Source organism: Leptopilina boulardi, unplaced genomic scaffold, assembly GCF_019393585.1.
Source record: "Leptopilina boulardi isolate dan_hultmark-lab unplaced genomic scaffold, ZJU_Lbou_2.1 LbouV2_165, whole genome shotgun sequence".
In the NCBI taxonomy this organism is placed as follows: Eukaryota; Metazoa; Arthropoda; class Insecta; order Hymenoptera; family Figitidae; genus Leptopilina; species Leptopilina boulardi.
In genome coordinates, this window is record NW_026137713.1 from 1,062,287 (window position 1) to 1,082,699 (window position 20,413).

Below are 20,413 nucleotides of genomic sequence, written 5' to 3' on the forward strand. Positions count from 1 at the left end.
ATATTAGCAGTTTCCAAAACATTTCCCTTTTCAAAAATTTCTTTACCATCAGTCGGTACGGTAGATTTCTGCGTCGGTAATTTTATATATTTTCAATTTTCAAAAAAAAATCTGTTTTTTATCAGTCGGTAAGGTGGTAAATTTGAGTCAGACACGAAGTAAGTAAGTAAATAACTAAACTACTGATAATAAAGACATTTATGTTAATTAAATTATGTTACCCTACAGACAAAGAAGTCGCGTGACTCGGAAGTAATGTTTAACCACAGGAAACAAGAACCAGAAACTATGGTCTGTACTGTTAAGTTACTGAATTAAAAAAACATTTGTTCCTTCTTAACACGCGATCAAAACCCTAATCGTCTTAATTATTAATCTTTTTTTCTTCCGCATTTAATAAGTAGATATCTTTGTAAAAAATCAATTTAAAAATATTTATTAGTTTTTTATATATATATATATATATATATATATATATATATATATAAATAAGGGAACTTTTTATTTATCTTTTTTAAGAGGGAAATATATATAGCCGACATATAACTCGCGGTGTATGAAGATTGCCTTCAAGTTTGATGGTGGTTTCCGGATGGCCTCTCAAGTTGAATCAAATCTGCGTCAAAGAAAGCGAGGCGACGAATCGTAAAAATAAAAAGCGAGTGGCAGCAAAGTCCCTCGTAAAGAGCTTGTTCTCAATTTCGAATTCGCGTATATTCATGTCGAACATTGTTTCGGCTATAAAAATAAAAAAAAAAAACTTAGTAAATTTGCCCCGACGACAAACATTTCCGCGAGACATCGAATCAAAAATGAAACTTTTACGAAACTGTTTCAGAAACAAACACCATTAAACATTACGCAAAAACTTTAATGTGACAAACTTGCTGTAACTACTCTTTTTTATATATTTAAGTCGAATTACAAATTCAAATGTTATTTTTACGAAAAAAAAAAAATAAATCATAAAGGGAAATAATTTTAAAAAAAATTGTTTAAATAAAAAATTATATTATTTTTTTCCCCTCTCTCAAAAAAAAAAGGAACAAAGTCAATTAAAAATGGAAGTAAATTATAAACAAAATTTGAAAGCATTTTTTCTAAATGTAATTAACGTCTTTCTCAAATGACTTTTAATTGGGAAAATAAATTTTTCAGAAAAAAAAAAATGAAAAGATTTTCTATTTGTATAAGGGAGGAATATTTTCTGAAATGGATCTAGGTAGATTTTTAATGAAAGAAGATAACAGAGTGTAATGACAAGTGAAAAACTTATTTAAAAAGAAGCAGAAAGGATCGCTTGCGACTTATAATTATCGCAATTAAACTAAGTGTGTGCGATGCTTTAACTGCCTTCGCAGCTCGAGCGTGAAGTTGTTCCGAGGGTAAAAGAGTGTGGGTCTCGTTGCGGTTTCCCTTTGGAAACAAAAGTTTTTTTTTTTTTTTATTTTTTTATTTTGCTTGCCACTACTTGCGTTTTAGTCGTGACCTTACTTTCTAAAAAAGTTGGAATTACGCAAAGAGTGTGAGACTAATTTTTTTTTTTTTTTTTTTTTTTTTTTTTATATAAATTCTTTCAGTTTACTCGACGCGACTTGTCACAACGCTCGTTATGAAAACAAAAAAATATAGTCACATGTCGAGAGAGGTGGAAAATTTTCAGATTGAAGAAACGCATTGATAAAGATAGGGAAATTTGATCAAAGAAAAATTAATATCATAAAAAATAAAAATTACAAAATATGAAAGAAAAATAAATAAACAAAAAAAAAGGCACAGGAAAAACAAAGTGTTACACTGAAAAAAGGGTTTGGTATTGACAATCAAAAATTTTTTTGTTGAATCAACAAAATTTTGGTTGTCCCAATTAAAATTTAATTAGGACAAGAAAAATCCTTTTTTTCTAACTTTGGTTGTGTCAAAAAAATTTTGGTTGAAACAATTAAAATTTTGTTAATCCAAGAAAAAAATTTTTGTTCCTTAATACCAACCAAATGTTTGGTTGTCAATACCAAATGCTTTCTTCAGTGTAATTGGTTTTAGTGGTAGCGTCATAGCTTTGCGATCGTCAAGGTTAAGCAACGTAAATTCCGGATAGTAACTATAGGTGAAATATCAAAAAAAAATTGAACAAAAATTAAAATCCCAAAAAAGTGGGAAAAATTTCAAGAAAAAATAAGAACAAAAAAAAAGTTCCACCTTGCATTATTTTAACATAAAATGCGTGTTTTTTTTTGTCTCTTTTTTTCTTTATGTGCGCCAACTATTTTAAAGCCCCCTTTCAAAGTTTTACAGTTTTCTTTTTACTGTAAATTGGCGAGCTCGATACCTAACTCGAAATACAGAAAAAAAAGCCTTTCTCAACGAGCGATGAAATTGAGTGGAAAAAACATGAAATGCACACATTGCGATAAAAACACTTAAGTCGATAAAAAAAAAATCGATTTCAAATGCAGATAAGATTATTTATTGTGAAATATATATATACATATATAATTCATAATAAGGAATCAATTTCTTCAGGTAAAATAATAAATATATATTTTTTTGTCGATAAATTGAGTATCTTATCTTTTTTGGGGAAAAAAAATAATGCAAAAAAAAAAAAATTTTGAAAAAAAATAATTGCATATATTTAATAAAATTTTCAAAACTATTTTGCTACTAATAACACAGAAAAAAAAATCAGATCTCAAAAATTAGTAACGTACGCACGTACTTTTTGAAGTACAACAAAAATGTGCCTCGTAGGTGGCGCCACTCTATCTCGAATGACTCATTTTTGAGTGCATCAAAAATGTGCCTCGTAGGTGGCGCCACTCTATCTCGTTTGACTCATTTTGTACTGCAACAAAAATGACTCCAGCTTTCTTTTTTTTAAGAAAAAAAAAAGCGCGAATTCTTATTTGAATATACTTTTTTTTTCAACGGATAAAGTAGGTCGTATCCATTATGGGGAAAAGTCTACTGGAAGTTTAAATGGCAAAAGAAGTAAAATAGACGTTAGATGTTGAGGTATTATGGCTCTCTGTAAATCCTTTGCAGGCTTCGAAAAGCTCCCCAGTAATAATGTTTACCAGCGATAAAAGAAAGGATCGAGTGTTGCAATGAAACAGGAGCCAGAAACGACAAAGTAAAGTCCGAGATGTGCAATATTCCTTTTTCTGCAATCTCCACTTTACTGTCTTGTATATATATATATAGGTAAAATTTAATACACACATTTCCAGGGAATGTTTCAGGAAAAGAAATTGCTAGATTATTGTCCTTACTTCTCAGATCATATTTTTCAAAAATTCTTTTATTAAAAACAATAAACGAAACGTTAATTTTTTTTTTCATATTTTTTATTTTATGGAGGAAAAATAATGGAGCGTTTATCATTTTCTAGTAATTTCCTGAGGCTGTTTTTCATGTGAACTTTTGAACTCACCCCACTGGTCATCTCTCCATTTATAAGTGCGACTAAGTAGTCGCACCAGGATGTGCGAGAAGGGTTAACATTATAAATGGTCACTTGCAAATATTCTCTCGTTTTGTGCTCAGATGTGCCCTTAATGTATGTATTTCTCAACGGATCGTAGTTTTTTTTAAATTTTTTCAAAAGTAACATTTTTTTCTAAATTTCTCACAAATATTTAAATACATTTATCATTTTTTTTTAAATTTTAATTAAAATTTAATAATTAATACTTAAACAATTAATAATTAAATAATTAATAATTATTATCAATGAATAATTAAGATTTTTAATATCTCTTTAAAATTTAATTTATATAATTAACATCTTCATTTTAAATTAATATTAAATTACTTCTCTAATATCATTAAAAAAGAATTTCTTAAAAAAAATATAACGTAAAAGTAAATTATTTATTTGTGTGGTTTTTTTTTTTTTAAGTAAAAGCAAGAAACATTGTCAAAGAGCGAATTTAAACAAAAAGGGGAGAGCGTTAGGACAAAAATTATTCGGAATCCCTCAAGAATATTGGACAAAATATTCCCGGTTCATTAAGTAGGCTTCGAACGACATCTCTTGAATAATGTGAGAACTTTAGTAGTCGTGCGCAAGCGTAATGTTTGCTAAAGAACCACTCAATGAAAATTTTGTCGATAAGAAGGACTTCTGTTATAGACCTTATGCATTAAAAACTTACGCTTTACGCGCCAGAAAATAATGCAAACAAAAAAAAATTCACTTATTAAAATTTTTTTTTTTAATTTAATAAAAAAAAAAAGGTAAAAATACTTTTTTTTAAGATACACAATTTTAAAGTATAGAAAATATTTCGATATTTGCATTTTTTTGCCTACACGCTTTCCTGGTTGCATTATGCAGGCGCAAATTTAAAATTCAACTTTGATTATTATGATAATGATAATTATTCATGATTGTAGATTTTTCAATTTTTTAATTTATTATTGTTAATTATGTTTTCTAGCCTCTTTATACATGTGGGTGTATTATACTTCTTTTAAATAAATTTTTTTTTATATTAACACAATTTTTTTGTCAATTCAAACAAATGTCATGGCACCTGTTGCTATGGTTCCGGTTACTATGGTACCGGTTATTCTATGGTAGTGGTTACTATGGTAGCGGTTACAATATGATACCGGTTACTATGCTACCGGTTTCAATATGATACCGGTTACTATGGTAACAGTTATTCTATGATCCTGGTTACTATGGTACCGGTTACTATATGGTACCGATTTCTATATGGTAACGGTTACAATATGGTACCGGTTACTATGCTACCGGTTTTTCTATGATACCGGTTACTATAGTAACGGTTCTTCTATGATACTGGTTACTATGGTACCGGTTACTATGCTACCGGTTTTTCTATGATACCGGTTACTATACTAACGGTTCTTCTATGATACTGGTTACTATATGGTAACGATTACTATATGGTAGCGCTTACTATGGTAACGGTTACAATATGGTACGGGTTATTCTATGATACCGGTTACTATAGTAACGGTTCTTCTATGATACTGGTTACTATGGTACCGGTTACTATATGGTAACGATTACTATGGTACCGGTTACTATATGGTACCGGTTACTATATGGTACCGGTTACTGTGGTAACGGTTACAATATGGTGCGGGTTATTCTGTGGTACTTGTTACTATGGTACCGGTTACTATGGTACCGGTTACTATGGTACCGGTTACTATATGGTACCGGTTACTATGGTAACGGTTACAATATGGTGCGGGTTATTCTATGGTACTGGTTACTATGGTACCGGTTACTATATGGTATTGGTTACTATGGTAACGGGTACAATATGGTACCGGTTATTCTATGGTACTGGTTACTAAGATACCGGTGACTATAAGGTACCGGTTACTATATGGTACCGGTTTCTATATGATACCGCTTATTATGGTATCGGTTACTATGGTACCGCTTACTATGGTACCGTTTACTAGGGTACCGTTTACTATGGTACCGTTTACTATGGTATCGTTTACTATGGTACCGGTTACTATGATACCGTTGCTATGGTATCAACTGCTACGGTACCGGTTTCCATAGTACCGGATTCTATGGTAACAAAAGTCATATGGTACTGGTTATGGTACTGGTTGCTAGGTAATGGTTTATATGGTACCAGTTTTTATAGCACCGGTTGCTATGGTACCGGTTTATATGATACCAGTTGCTGTAATACCGTTTGCTATGATACCGGTTTCCATGGTACCTTTTTTATGGTACCAATTGTCATAGAAAAATTGCTATGGTACCGGTTTTTTGGTACCAGTTCTTATAAAAACAGTTGCTATGGTACCAGTTATTAAGGTTCCGGTTGCTATGGAAGTGGTTGCTATAGAAACAGTTGCTATGGTTTGAAAAAAATTTTCCTTGATACAGTAGTATTTGAAATTTTTTTTTTCAAGTTGCATTAACAGAGAAATATTAAAAAAAGGAGAATTTGGATAATGCAAAAAAGCTCTAACCAGAATAAAACTGCTGTTAAAGTTGCAATATTTATATAGATGAAGAAAGAGCGTAGGATCGCATGAAATATTCAGTTGGTTGGAAGCTGGTTGGCATGACTAGAATTGTGTACGTAGAGGAGAATGTGCAATTTTACAAAGAAGAGAGAGAATTTTGGATAAAATAGGGGGACAGGGGGGTGGTAAATTTATATATACATATATATATATATATATATATATATATTGAAGTAGCCATGTAAAGTGTGAAGAGCGAGTGACCATTGGCCGACGGTCTCGATAGTAGCAACGAACGTTGGTTCTGTGTGTGCACTCGTTTGTTCAATCGATCGAGCTGAAAATTTCCAACCCTTAATTAAGATTGCAAGGGCACTTGAATTTTCAATTAAAAAAGAACCTGCGCTCGTCAGAGTCGTTCAATCCTTTCTATCTCCCTCCCTCCCTCTCTCTCTCTCTCTCTCTTTCACGGCTCTCGTTTCTATGCGTCCTGTTGACAACATTAAATGCAATATCGCTACGGATTTATACTCTTTTTGATTGTAATCTGTCCACTTAGTGTTCTTTTAAAAGCTATATAGTTTTTTATATGACAAAATGTGAAGACTTAAGAGTGGGCACTTTTGAGCTAAATTTTATTTGTCGCTGGTATAATATATTTCTAAAGGCTATATATATATATATATATATATATATATATATACGCTATAGAAAAAAGAAGAAAACGCGCAAAGAATGCCAATTTCGTGGATAATTTTCGCATATTTTTCATATTCATTGAATTCGCACGAGATTTCATGCCATAGTTAATTTCAATTTCTATTTTCTCCAACATTGAGCATTTGGATTTTTATCGATAATGAAAATATGATTTGACCGCAACATTCATTTTGTGAGGAAAAAAAAAAAAATAAATAAACATCAAGATTTCCATATGATTAATCTTTTTTTCAATCAAAATTTTATTCAACACAAAACGCAAAGAATCTTTACTGTTGTACTCATACAATATATTTGTTACAAGAATACAAATTTGATACCGGTTTTTTGGTACCATGTTTTTTTTTAATGAAATCTACAAAAAAAAAAATTCATTTTTAAGAAAATTTGTCCCTTGGAATAATTATTTTTATCAATTAAGTTCTCGTGGTCTATAAACAAAGCCCTGGTTAACATATACACGCCCTATATGATACCAATTTTTGGCACACGTAGAAATTTATCCAGTCCCCGATGCGCATTGATGACACACCCACGTAAACAAATACATGCATTTGGTTAATACTCCACTGCACGACGATGGAACATGAGCTGATTGGGGTGCAACCTATGCAGTTTAATTTATGTCGGAACAGCAGCCAGTTGCATCGTCAAGTATACCAAAATTTCGTGTTTATCATCTTGTAAAAAATTCGAAAAAGTTGAGTGCATTTCGAATAGACAAAGAGAGGGAGAGAGAGATTGTACACAATTGGTCAGTATATATATATATATATATTGTATACCATTGTGATTGTGTATGTATTCGTCAAATTGCATATGTGTTCATGTGGGAAATGTGCGCGAATGAAAACATGATCTGAGAATGTATGTGAATGTTTGTACCTGTATATTACACATCTACAGGTTAACGGTCCGCCATGTTGGTGATGCGAGGTAGATTTTACCGCTTCTATATAGTATATATCGAACAAAACCGAAAATGATTCTGCGTCGTTCTCAGGTCGATGACCATTTGGAGTATGGTCTTGCTTTTTCAGCTATATACAAAATGTTTTTTTTGGAAAAATTTTCAAGCGCCTTCTTTTTTCCAAAAGGGTGAAAGTTAATTCAAAAGAATTTATCAGAATGACTTTTTTTTTTTTGAATACTCCTTTTTATCGTCTCTTGTCTAGAGTATTTTCCCATATAAGGTCTCTATATATATGTGCGGTAACGTGTGGACATAGGTACATGCGCTACGTGCATGTTTAAGTAAATATCTCCCGCAGTATTTGCACCAGCAAGCCTGAAACCGAGATAGCCGATGATTAATGATCCTTCTTCTCGGTTTATTAACGATGTGCCCATCCAGACGAGTATTGTCTACGTATTTTCATGCCCAACTTTGTCAAAAAAAAAAAAAATGTCAACGATTTTTTTTCCAAATTCTAAACATTTGAAGCGCTATGTGAAAAATATTTAGTCAGATTAACCAAAATTTTGTTGGTATTTATAAGCAAACCAAAACTACTTTTTTTTTAAGTCGACCAAAAAATTTGATTCGGTATTTCCTGTTGGCATAACAAAAATGTTTAGTTAGTTCAAACAAATTTTTTTTTGAGCGAATTAAATTATTTGATTGGGCTAATTAAATGTTAATAATTCTACGACTTTGTTTCAGCTAACCAAAATTTCGTTACAAAAACTAAAATTGCCTATAATCAAACGATTTTGTTGCAGGTAAAAAATCTTTTTTTGATAGGGAAAATTCTTTTTCAAAAAATCTAAATCCACTGTATAGTGTAGAAAAATTATTTTTCTCAAAATAATCTATATACAGAAAATACATTTATGGAAGTTTTGTATGGAATTCCTCTGGAATTTAATAGGATAATTTTCATGGAATTTAGAGATATATATATATGGTACTTTCTGCGGAATCTTTCTACGTTGTTAATTATTATATAAATCAATTATGAAAATCCCATTAAATACCAATTTTCATTTTGGAAACTATGAAGTAAATATCTTCGTTCCTAACGAGTTTCTCGTCACATTATCGATTCATATATATATATACCGCGCCACAAGGCATAAATAAACGGTAACTCAATCCGATAATAGTCATATACGCACAGTCAATTAAGATGAGCGTTATAAGAACCAATTAAACCCCAAATGGTAGTTTATGTTACTTATTTACGAGGTAAAATTATGCCTTTTCGAAGTCTCTTGTTGCTCGCTATTTAGAGCCTTTTAGATAAATAAAATCTCTTTTCAAATACTAATTCAAAACCTTCTTTTTTCTTATTCAGAGTAAGTAATTCTGTAATTAGAAGAAAAAAAAATTAACACAATCGGTATTTAGAGTCATAAACTACGATAATAAAATGAAAAAAAAAAAATAATAATTGTTTCGTATAACTTAATTGAAAAGTAGATTGAAATTTAATACGAAATGGAAAATCAGATTTCTCGTTTAACTGACATTTTTATTTTCTACGAACGATTCTTAGTCGAGCTATAGATCGTAAAAAAATAGTGTTTCATAGCCGGCGAAGAATATTGGAAAGGCGTTTTCGTTCGCGCCATTTTCAATCGGGAATTTTAATCTGCACACTGACCGTAGACCAGTTTAAATACAAGCGAAATATATATATATATATATATATATATATATATATATATATATATATATATATATATATATCTGTGTATAGGAAGCCTCTCTTTGGACAGGCGGACAAGAGAGAAAGAGAGAAAGAGAGAGAGAGAGAGAGAGAGACCTCGGTGCAACATCAATTCCCTCAGAAAAATAAATCGTACGCGAAACAAACACATTCGACTGAAAAATTATTGTTCGCACACACTCGAATGAGATCGATGCTGAAATAGAACAATTGTTTGCCAGCTGCAGAAAAAGACCTATTGCCTGATGAATGAACCCGTCCTTTACAAGTTTACAAGATACTTTACCTTGACTTCTCATATGTCACTGAATTCATTTTTCACATTATATAATAATAAGAAATGCCAATAATAAATTTTATTTTATTTATGACAAATAAAATTTTTATTTAATTTTATTCTATTCATGACAAATATATTTCAATTAAATAAAAAAAAGTTATTAGGCTCTGCTACAAATGTTTATTTAACTAAAATATATTACATTTGTTTTAAATATGTAAATGAATAAAAAATTAACAAAATGTTTTAAAAAAATCAAAAATAAAAATATAAAAAATTACAGACCTAGAAATCTACTTTACCGACTGATGGTAAAACAGGGTTTTTTTTAAAGAAAATGATAATATAACAAATTACCGACCCAGAAATCTACCTTACCAACTGATGGTAGAGAAATACTTTGAAAAATGAAAATATAAAAAATTATCGACACAGAAATCTACCTTACTGACTAATGGTAACGAATTTTTTGAAAATTTTATCCACTTTTTCAAAACTGTTTTACCATCAATCGGTAATTTTTTTATATACACAAATCTATTTTACCATTAGTCGGAAAGGGAGATTTCTAGGTCGGTAATTTTTTATATCAGCATTTTCCCCCCAAAAATCCTGTTTTACCATCAATCGACAAGGTAGATTTCTATGTCGGTAATTTTTTATATTAGCATTTTTTAATAAAAGATTTCTCTACCATCAGTCGCTAAGGTAGAACTCTTTTCTCTAGGTGATAGTTTACATTAATTTAACCAAAATTAAATATCTAGTTAATTTAAACAATGAAAATTTAAAACAGATAATTGGACAATTAATTAAAATAACAAACAGAATTAAAAATTTTTATTAATCAAAAACAATATTACAACAAATTTCACTAAACTATTTATTTACTTAAAGTAAAATTGAGTTTTAATTTTTAGAATATATATATATATATATATATATATATATATATATATATATATATATATATATATATATATATATATATATATATTGTTTATTTTATCAAATGAAAAATTCTGGTAAAAAAATTGAATGTATCAATTATTTATAAACCGCATCTGTTTTATACGAGCAAACAAATAAAAGCTCGTTTCAACTGAATTCACTTTTTTTTCTAACCCATTTTTTAAACGTATTGGAATTTTTTTTTTTCTAAGACACCAAAAATATCCCAATCTACTAATAAATCAGATTTCTCAATAAAAAATCCATTTTTCACAGATAAGAACATGCCTTCCTTTTTTTTTTGTTTTCGTATTATTATTAGTCAATGGTATTTTAATAAATATAAGTGGAGAATTTTCATTTTTTATTGAATTGCTTTTTGAATCCATTATAATGATTAATTCTCTCTGGTTAGTGACATCGAATGATGACATTATGGGAGGAGAAAAAAAGCATTTAATGAAATCAATAGCAATTAAATTGAAGGGAAATTGTAGACAAATTTTTTTTTGTAATTTCTACATTTTTTATTTGATTTCAATTCTTTTTTTTGTTTTTTTTTTTTTGAAATCGATTTTATATTTGTTCCACATTAGATTATTTTTATAGAAATTCTTTAATTTTTAATTTCAATCTTTTTTATATATAAAAAAAAAATTAGAAAATAAAATGTTTATTAAGAAACACACTAATTATGACCCACTGCAAAGGGTGGCTTGTCTCTTGTGTGAAGAAAGAATTTTCCCTTGAATTTAAAATTTTTCTTTATCCCACCCATGAGTGCAATTTCGCCATTACATTTTTCTTCTTGATACGAATCATAGTCATCGCATTTTTTTCCATAAAATCCATCTTTACTTAATATTGATTCAGCATAAAGTTGAATTGCACGCTTGTGAGAACAAATTCCAAATACATCGATAAGACAGCCAATTTGTGAAATACCACCATTTGGATAAAAATCAGCGTCACCAATATCTGTTTTATAACCTAGATAACCTGCGTTTGTGTGAATAATTTCCACATTATCAGCGTCATTTGATGATATTCTCGAACCTTCAGACGCTGTTCCAAAAAGAGGCCATGCAGGATCAAGGCCTAGCAAAAAAAAAAAAAAAAAAAAAAAAAAGAAAGAAATTAAAATAATTTACAGTTGGCAATTTATATTATTTATTATATTTATTTTTTATTATTATTATTTTTTTAATTTATTTATTTAAAAATATGAGAGAAGCAGGCGCATGGCATCTTCATCGCAGAGTTTCGTGGCCGATATTAATATTACCGTTGCTAAGGAAAAACAATCCTCAGCAACGGTTGTCACGGAAACGGTTGCTATGGAAACTGTTGCTATAGAAACATTTGTCATGGAAACGGTTGCTATGGAGACGGTTGTCATGGAGACGGTTGCTATGGAAACGGTTTTCATGGAAACGGTTGCTATGGAGACGATTGCTATGGAAACGGTTGTCATGGAAACGGTTGCTATGGAAGCAGTTGCCATGGAAACGGTTGCTATGGAAACGTTTGTCATGGAAACGGTTGCTATGGAAACTGTTGCTATAGAAACATTTGTCATGGAAACGGTTGCTATGGAGACGGTTGTCATAGAGACGGTTGCTATGGAAACAGTTGTCATGGAAACGGTTGCTATGGAAACTGTTGATATGGAAACGGTTGCTATGGAAACTGTTGATATGGAAACGGTTGTCATGGAAACGGTTGATATGGAAACGGTTGCTATGGAAACGTTTGTCATGGAAACGGTTGCTATGGAAACTGTTGCTATAGAAACTGTTGCTATAGAAACGGTTACTATGGAAACAGTTGTCATGGAAACGGTTGCTATGGAAACTGTTGCTATAGAAACTGTTGCTATAGAAACATTTGTCATGGAAACGGTTGCTATGGAAACGGTTGTCATGGAAACGGTTGCTATGGAAACTGTTGCTATGGAAACGGTTGCTATAGTAACTGTTACCATGGTAACCTACGGACGAACGCCAAAGCTAAAGTATAAGAATTTCGGGCCTGAGCCACAAAACCCTAAAAATAAAGTTTTATTAATAATTAAATTTTCGATTATTACCAACAATGTAATTAATAATATTTAAAGAATGATATCCTGCTAGGCCCATAACATGCGCTCCAAGAGAATGGCCAACAAGTGTTGTCGTTGATGTATCCAATCCTTGTGTTTGTAGAAAGTCAATCATAGCAGCTACATACATACCAATTTTTTTTACTTGATACGATGCATAAATATATTCGCCCTTTGAGATTCTGCTCCAGTCAATAACAATAACGTTATAATTTCCCTGTTCCAGAAACGCTGAAAAAAAAATTTATTTATTTACTTATTATTATTTATTTTAATTATTATATATATATATATATATATATATATATATATATATATATATATATATATATATATATATTTTTAATTTCTTTTGTATATTTATCTTTGATATTATTTGGCCTTATTCTTGAGAAAAAAATTAATATTTTCATTTTTTTTTACCATCTTTAATAAGAGTGCATGCTGGACTTTTATAGCTATTGGTCCATCCATGAGTGATAAATCTTGTTGGTCGTTTTGAATTAAAATTACTCTGCGTTAATGTAACATTATCATTGAGATAGAGCCATTGAAAATTTTCAATATTTTCTCTTGTATAGAGTAGAAAAAAAACATAATTCTCGAGATTCAAATTTAAATTAACATCACCAGACATAAGGAGACTTTTATTTAAAGTAGCTTCAATTAAATTGTCATAATCATCAAAAAACCATAATCCTTTATTTTGAAATATTTTTGTGTCCTCATTCTCAAATCGATAGATATCATCATCAATGAATGTTGATGATTTCACAACATGACATTTTCCTATACAGTTTTAATTTTACAATTAAAAAAAAACAAATTTCTTTTTTTAATTAAAAATAATTATTAAAATTTTCAAATTATTGTTTTTTTTGGGATGAAAAAATTTAAGAACTTTGAACAGATAAAAAAAAAAACTCACCAATTGTCACAATAATAGTGAAACAAGAAAAAACACTAATGATTGTCATATTGTCATCGAAAGTCAACTGATCGAAGTGAGTGATTTGTTCTTTTAAATACAAAAAAACGATAGTCGAAATAAAAAGATAATTGTCTTACTATACACTCTCTTCTGTCATCTTTTTATTAAGTTTTAATGCTTTTTTGACGTGAGTGCCAACAACAATGCGCATCATTCAATAATAATGTTTCCAATGGAAGTAACAAATTTTTATTTCCGTTAATTAATTCTTCAAAGATTTTTATCACTGACCGAGTTGATAAATTTTTTTCCTTTCACATTCCTTCCCTCTTATCTTTTATTTAGTAAAAAATTTAATTTTCCTTTATATATTAAAAAATAAAATTTTACTTAATTCAATTAATCGATATACTTGACTATTATCAAATAAATATAATTACTTTAATCAAATAAATATTTACTTGAACCAAATAATTTTTTACAATCAAATAATTGAATTAAATAAATTATATTTGAATTATTTTCTTTATTTGAAACAAATAAAATTTAATTGCCACAAAAATTATTTGGTTCATATTTATTTGAAAATAATCAATTATAATCGATTACTTGAATCAAATAGATTTTTTTTTTCAGTGAAAATATTTATTTTTATTTTATTATTATTCCATTATTATTTTATAATTTTTCTATTATTTTATTATTAATTATTATTTCTATTTAAAAAAAAATAATAATATTAAAATTCCTGGATTTAAAACAAAAAAAAATTTCTTTCATTTCCAAAAACAATTCTAAGAAATCAATTTTATTTTTCATTAATTTGGATTGTGTGTCAACGCGATAAACGAGTCTCTAAATCGCCGATTGATTGATTGATAGCAAATATATTTCCTACTTTTTGAAATGCTTTTGATAAATAATAATCAATCAGTATCGGATGTTATTACAAATTTTTTTTTATTAACAAAATCTTGAGAAATCAATTAAATATTTTTTTTTTTTTAGTGAATTGGACATTATTTTCTTCGAACTTGAAAAATATATTTCAAAAATAAAATGAATTTTTTAATAAATAAATTAAAAATTAAATTTCAAATCAAATTTTTGCCCAAAAGAAAAATTTCTATATTTAATTAACTTCATACTCAATATTTACCATGAGTTTTTATATGAGTGAAGTTAACGAGAATATATAAATTTTTTTTCTGTAGCAAAAAATTTTTTCAAAATGGAAAAAAAATGTAAAAATTGCATTTTTTTCAGTGTGGAATTTTTTTTTTTTTTTCTTTCTTTTTTTTTGAGCTTCTTTGATATAAATAATCGTCTAGGTTATCACGAAATTGCGCGTAGGCGTCTGTAAGACTATGCTGAGGGTGCGGGCGCTTGCGTGAAACTCGAAAATGAGGGTCTCGTCAAAGGGGCGGGAGGGTGGCTAAAGTTGAGGGTGAGTTTGAGGGGGGGGGGGTGGGGTTGTTGGAAGCGAGGGCGCCTGCAGTGACTAGCCTCCATCGATTTACCGTGCGACGCCATTTTGCCACCCTACACTCAGGGTTGAACACCCCCTGCCCCATCTCGTTGAGGCAGTCGACGTTTTTGAAAAATGACTCCCAAAGTCATCAACCAACCCGGGGCTCTCTCAATAAAAGTGCCAATTTTTCGTTGTTTATTTCAATTTTCTCACTCAAAAAAAAAAAAAAATAAATAAAAGTAGAAACTATTTTTTAAATTAACACTTTTCTTTTATTAATTAATATATCTTAGTTTTCAAAAATTCTATTTCTATTTTTGTTTAAAAAATGTTTTTTTTTTTTTTTTTTTTTTAAATTTAATTTTTGCCATTGAACACTTTTTCAAAGTGTTGAAATCACGCGAGTCGCGTGATTTGCACATAATGTGTAAATACCATCGGCGGCTTTAAGCAAAACGCTCGCGCGGCTCGAATTCACACACAATCGGGAAAACAGATAGATAATGGAAACGAGTTGCGAGAGAGAAAGATTTCAATCGCCTATATACCAATCCACGAATGGACAATGCCGAGTATTCGAGAACTCTGGAGCGGTCGATCGGCTCTCGATTATCCCAAAAAGATTTTTTGTTACCCCCCCCCACCCCCTCCTCTCACCCCCTTACCTTTCAACTCACCGACCTGTCGAGAGAAGATTAAATGCGTGTCTATACCTTTCAGGAAGTAACATTTTCAAAAACCTTTTTTTATTTTTGTTAATTACTCTTAGATTATTAGTTTGTTAATTAAATTTTTTTTTTAAATTATTGACAATTAGTAAATTACTAATTAATAATTATTAAATAATTATTAAATTAATAATTAATAACTAATAAATTAGTGAATTACTAATTAGTAATTAATAACTAATAAATTAGTGAATTACTAATTAGTAATTTACTAATTTATTTCATTTTAGTAATTTACTGAAGAAGAAGGGACTGAAGAAGAAAAAAATTATAGGTTATGTTTTGAAATTTTCAAGTGAAAATACACGATAAGTTTCACTGGAATAGAGAAATGTTTCATTAAAATAGCAAAATTTTTTTTTTTTTTTTTTTCTAATCTAGAGAAAAATATTGCTGTTCCAGATAAAGATTTTTTTCCTTGTGTAGTAACAAAAAATGCCAATATTATTAAAAGTTTTTGATAAATTCCAATATTTAAAGATTAATTGATATTGATAAAAGAAAACAGAATGAAGCAACATATCAAGATTTAAAATTATATTCTGATAAACTATAGAAACGTGATTAGAAATTATACAATTACATTAAATATCGATAATTAATTTACTTCTAATATATACCAAAAAAAAAAAAATAATTTTTTACAAAAATATTGATAATTATTGATAAAAATTATTTTTTAAAAATATTGCTGAATTTTTTTTTTAATATAAGGAAATTTTTTATTTGTTATGTAACATTAATTTTTTCGTTATGTTTTTCTATGAGTTACAACACTGCTATCGACTATCTGACCATCAAAATGTTAAATATATATATATATATATATATATATGTTATCGGGAAATTTGTGTGAAATTTACAGAAGAATGATATGTTCAGACTATATCGAAATTGAAATAACTTTTGTTAACATTTTAACAATAATGTTTATTAAGAGTCAAGAACATTTGAGTTATTTAAATATAATTATTATTTACATCGATACTATTTAATTAATCGTTTCCCGAAACAATATTTATACAAAAGAATTAATTATTGACATGAAAAACAGAATAAATTACACAATATTAAAAAAAAAAAAAAAAATATTTGATTTAAATAATCGATTACTCTATTATCAAATAAATATTTATATGATAAAAATAATTATTTATTTGATATTAGTAAAGTAACCGATTATTTGAATGATGATAAAGAAATTTTTGGAAAAAAATTAAAATTACCGACACAGAAATCTACCTTACCAACTGATGGTAACAGCGCCACTAATTTAACTAGTGATGATATTGACGGTCGGTAATTCAGAAATCTACATCAAAATTTTATTATTTATGTACCTTTGAAGTTTTCGATTTTTGACACCGTAGGAATATAATTTCCCAAGAGTGGGAATAATTCTCCTTCGTGGTTCTTATAGCATCAATATTGTGTTGTAAAAAAAAAATGGAACTTTCACCTGATGCTAATTGAAATATCATGGCAATGCGACGAATGCGTATATCATCAACAAAGAGAAAGAGAATGAAAGAGAGAGAGAGAGAAAGAGAGACTAGATGAGTGGAGTAAATTGAAGGGGTTAAGGGAGGACAATATTATATAGGTGTGGAGATCGGGCATTCATCCAGGCCAAGATGGATCCTTCACAGCTAGATTTAAAAAAGCAGAAACCCTTCTCGAACCCCGACTCCTACCCTTCGAACCAACTAGCTTCCTGCGACAAGCGCGGGGGTGGCTTTGGCGATCTCTATATAACTGATGGTGCTTCTGAGTGTCACGACCAGGCTGTCCACTTCTTTGTGCCTGTATTTGTGTGTGCCCCTCTATAGAGTACTCTCTCTCTCTCTCTCCCTCTCGTTCTCTCTGTACTTGTGAGTATATGGCGATATAGTGACGTACTTGCAATGCGAGCAGACACTGGCAACCATCTATACCCCCTGGATATCGTTTCCTATGCTATATATATATTTATATATATATGTATATACGCCAAAATGTAGGCGGAGGACAGTCCGTTTCCTGCACGTGTTTGTAACGATATGTCACACTATGGCAATTCTGCGGCATCCAACATTCGCTCCGATGAATAAACTAATAAAGCACAAACTCGTCAATTCTTGACTGTAAAAAAGTGAAAATTTTACTGATCCACAATAATCCATACACTTGTTGGAAATTATCAAACATTCATTTTAGAATCAAATCTTTGATGATTAGAGTCAAAATTCCATTGGTATATTATGAAGCTAATATCGCGTCTCCATCGCAGGATTTTGTGGCCATTATTAATATTACCGTTATGTTAAGGAAAAAAATGGTAACGGTTATCCTGGTAATGAAAATAAATTATTTTCTATTAGAATTTCATTAAAATGAATTTGGTGAAATTATTCATGAGAATTAAAATCACTTTTACCATATATTTAAAAAATTTTCATTCAAAACTATACTCATAAAAATAAAACAAATTCTAATTAATAAATCAAATACTTATATTATCGATCATTTCATTAATTTATTTTGCAAAAAAAAAAACTTTTACTACATAATTTAATTTTAATCCGATCATCCTTGTTTCAACTTCATTTTGAAATATCCAACTTATAATAATGTTCCCAAAAACCATATATTATATATGGTACGGTAAGTTGTACAAACTCCTAACTTGTTTAATTACCAACTTTGACCAATTTCCCTTCAAGCCTTCAAAATTCAACCCCAAAAAAAATAACGTTCTATTTCCGGAAATTGGTTTTCAAACTTTTCGTCTGTTTTTGGGTCACGTTTATGATTTTCTTTCATCCATAACTTGTATTTTGTTGAACACAAAAAAAAATTGTCACAGCAAACAAAACATTTATTGCTTTTAGTTTTTTCTTTATTTTCTTGTTAATTGGTTGATTAAAATAACAATTTTTTTTTTTTTTTGGGGGGGGGGTTGAAAAGATGATTTTGAAATGAGGTTTTTCCTCATCAGCTATATAAGATGTGATGAATTTTAACGATAAATGACATGACTCGTATTTTCGAGCGTCTTTTTTGCGAGAGAAAAAGAGAGAGTGAGAGACAGAAAGCCCACAAGGGTATTTTCCCCGGGAGCTCTATTAGCGCCTCGAATAATGATGAGTTTAAACATGGCGCCGCGTCGTCATCCGGTCATACTACCTCGACGAAAGCAAGCTCGCGGATTAACCGGACTGTTGACGAGGTGATTAAACGTTGATTAAACGCAGACTAAATTGCAGTCAAAAATATCGATCTTCCACCCACTCTCTTTATATATATATATCGCATGTTCCTTGTATGAAAATCATGTAAAAATCCCTTAAATGATTTTTCATATACAAGCAATATTAACCCCTTATTCTAATTCCTTATCAGTTCAACTCATTAAATTTCTATATTATTATATTTTTTTCTCAACCCCAAAAAAAATTTTTTTTCCGCCACTGTTTCCTTATTACTTTATATATATATATATATATATATATATATATATATATATATATGTGATTTATAATAAAATTAGAGAATCACTTTGATATTGTTGCAAAGTCGTAATTATGGAATTTGTTAAATTATGAGAATCACTAACAAAGCATAACTACATAAAAGAATTGCTTTTTTTTAATGATCAAAGTTCTCTAGGGAACAACTCGCAACGTTGAAACTGTTTTTATCTAAAATTTTCACTTATTCTCTTTTTTCTAAATCATTTATTATTTATTATTATTTAATATTATTTATTATTATTTATTATTCCTTTAATAATTTATTAATTCCTTTAATGTCATGAGTGTAACATTTTTTCTTCTCCACACAAAAAAAACCTGCACTCATTTTTGTTGCAGTTCAAAATGAGCTAAACGACAGAACGCAGCATCACATATAACGCATATTTTTGTTACCATGACAACCATTACCATAGTAACCGGGACATTAAGTAACCGGTACCATAGTAACGGGTTCCATAGAGTAACCGTTTCCATACCAACGGATATCATAGAGTAACCGGTACCATAGAGTAACCGGTACCATAGAATAACCGGTACCATAGTAACCGGTACTATTCTAACCAGTACCATAGTAACTGGTACCATAGTAACCGGTAACATAGTAAACGGTACCATAGTAACCAGTACCACAGTAAACGGTACCAAAGACTAACCGGTACTATAGAGTACCGGTACCATAGGAACCGGTACCATAGAGTAACAGTTTCCATACCAACGGGTACCATAGAGTAATCGGTATCATAGAGTAACCGGTACCATTGTAACCAGTACCATAGTAACCGGTACCACAGTAACCGGTACCATAGTAACTAGTACCATAGTAACCGGTACCATAGAGTAACCGTTTCCATACTAACGGGTACCATAGAGTAATCGGTACCTTATAGTAACCGGTACCATATAGTAACCGGTACCATAGTAACCGGTACCATAGTAACCAGTACCATAGTAACCAGTACCATAGAGTAACTGTTTCCATACCAACGGGTACCATAGAGAAATCGGTATCATAGAGTAACCAGTACCATAGTAACTGGTACCATAGAGTAACCGGAACCACAATTACCGGTA

The 20,413-nt window shown here is 29.8% G+C and overlaps 1 protein-coding gene across 1 annotated transcript; it reads right to left on the reverse strand.

Annotated features, from left to right (window-relative positions):
• Positions 1 to 10,653: 10,653 nt before the first annotated feature.
• LOC127277375 (inactive pancreatic lipase-related protein 1-like) lies at positions 10,654 to 13,965 on the reverse strand. Its single transcript, XM_051298477.1, has 4 exons — positions 13,626 to 13,965; positions 13,121 to 13,486; positions 12,686 to 12,928; positions 10,654 to 11,694 (listed from the first exon to the last, which is right to left on the reverse strand). The coding sequence occupies exons 1-4, from the start codon at positions 13,672 to 13,674 to the stop codon at positions 11,285 to 11,287; spliced, it is 1,068 nt and encodes a 355-aa protein (XP_051154434.1). The 5' UTR covers positions 13,675 to 13,965; the 3' UTR covers positions 10,654 to 11,284.
• Positions 13,966 to 20,413: the final 6,448 nt, after the last annotated feature.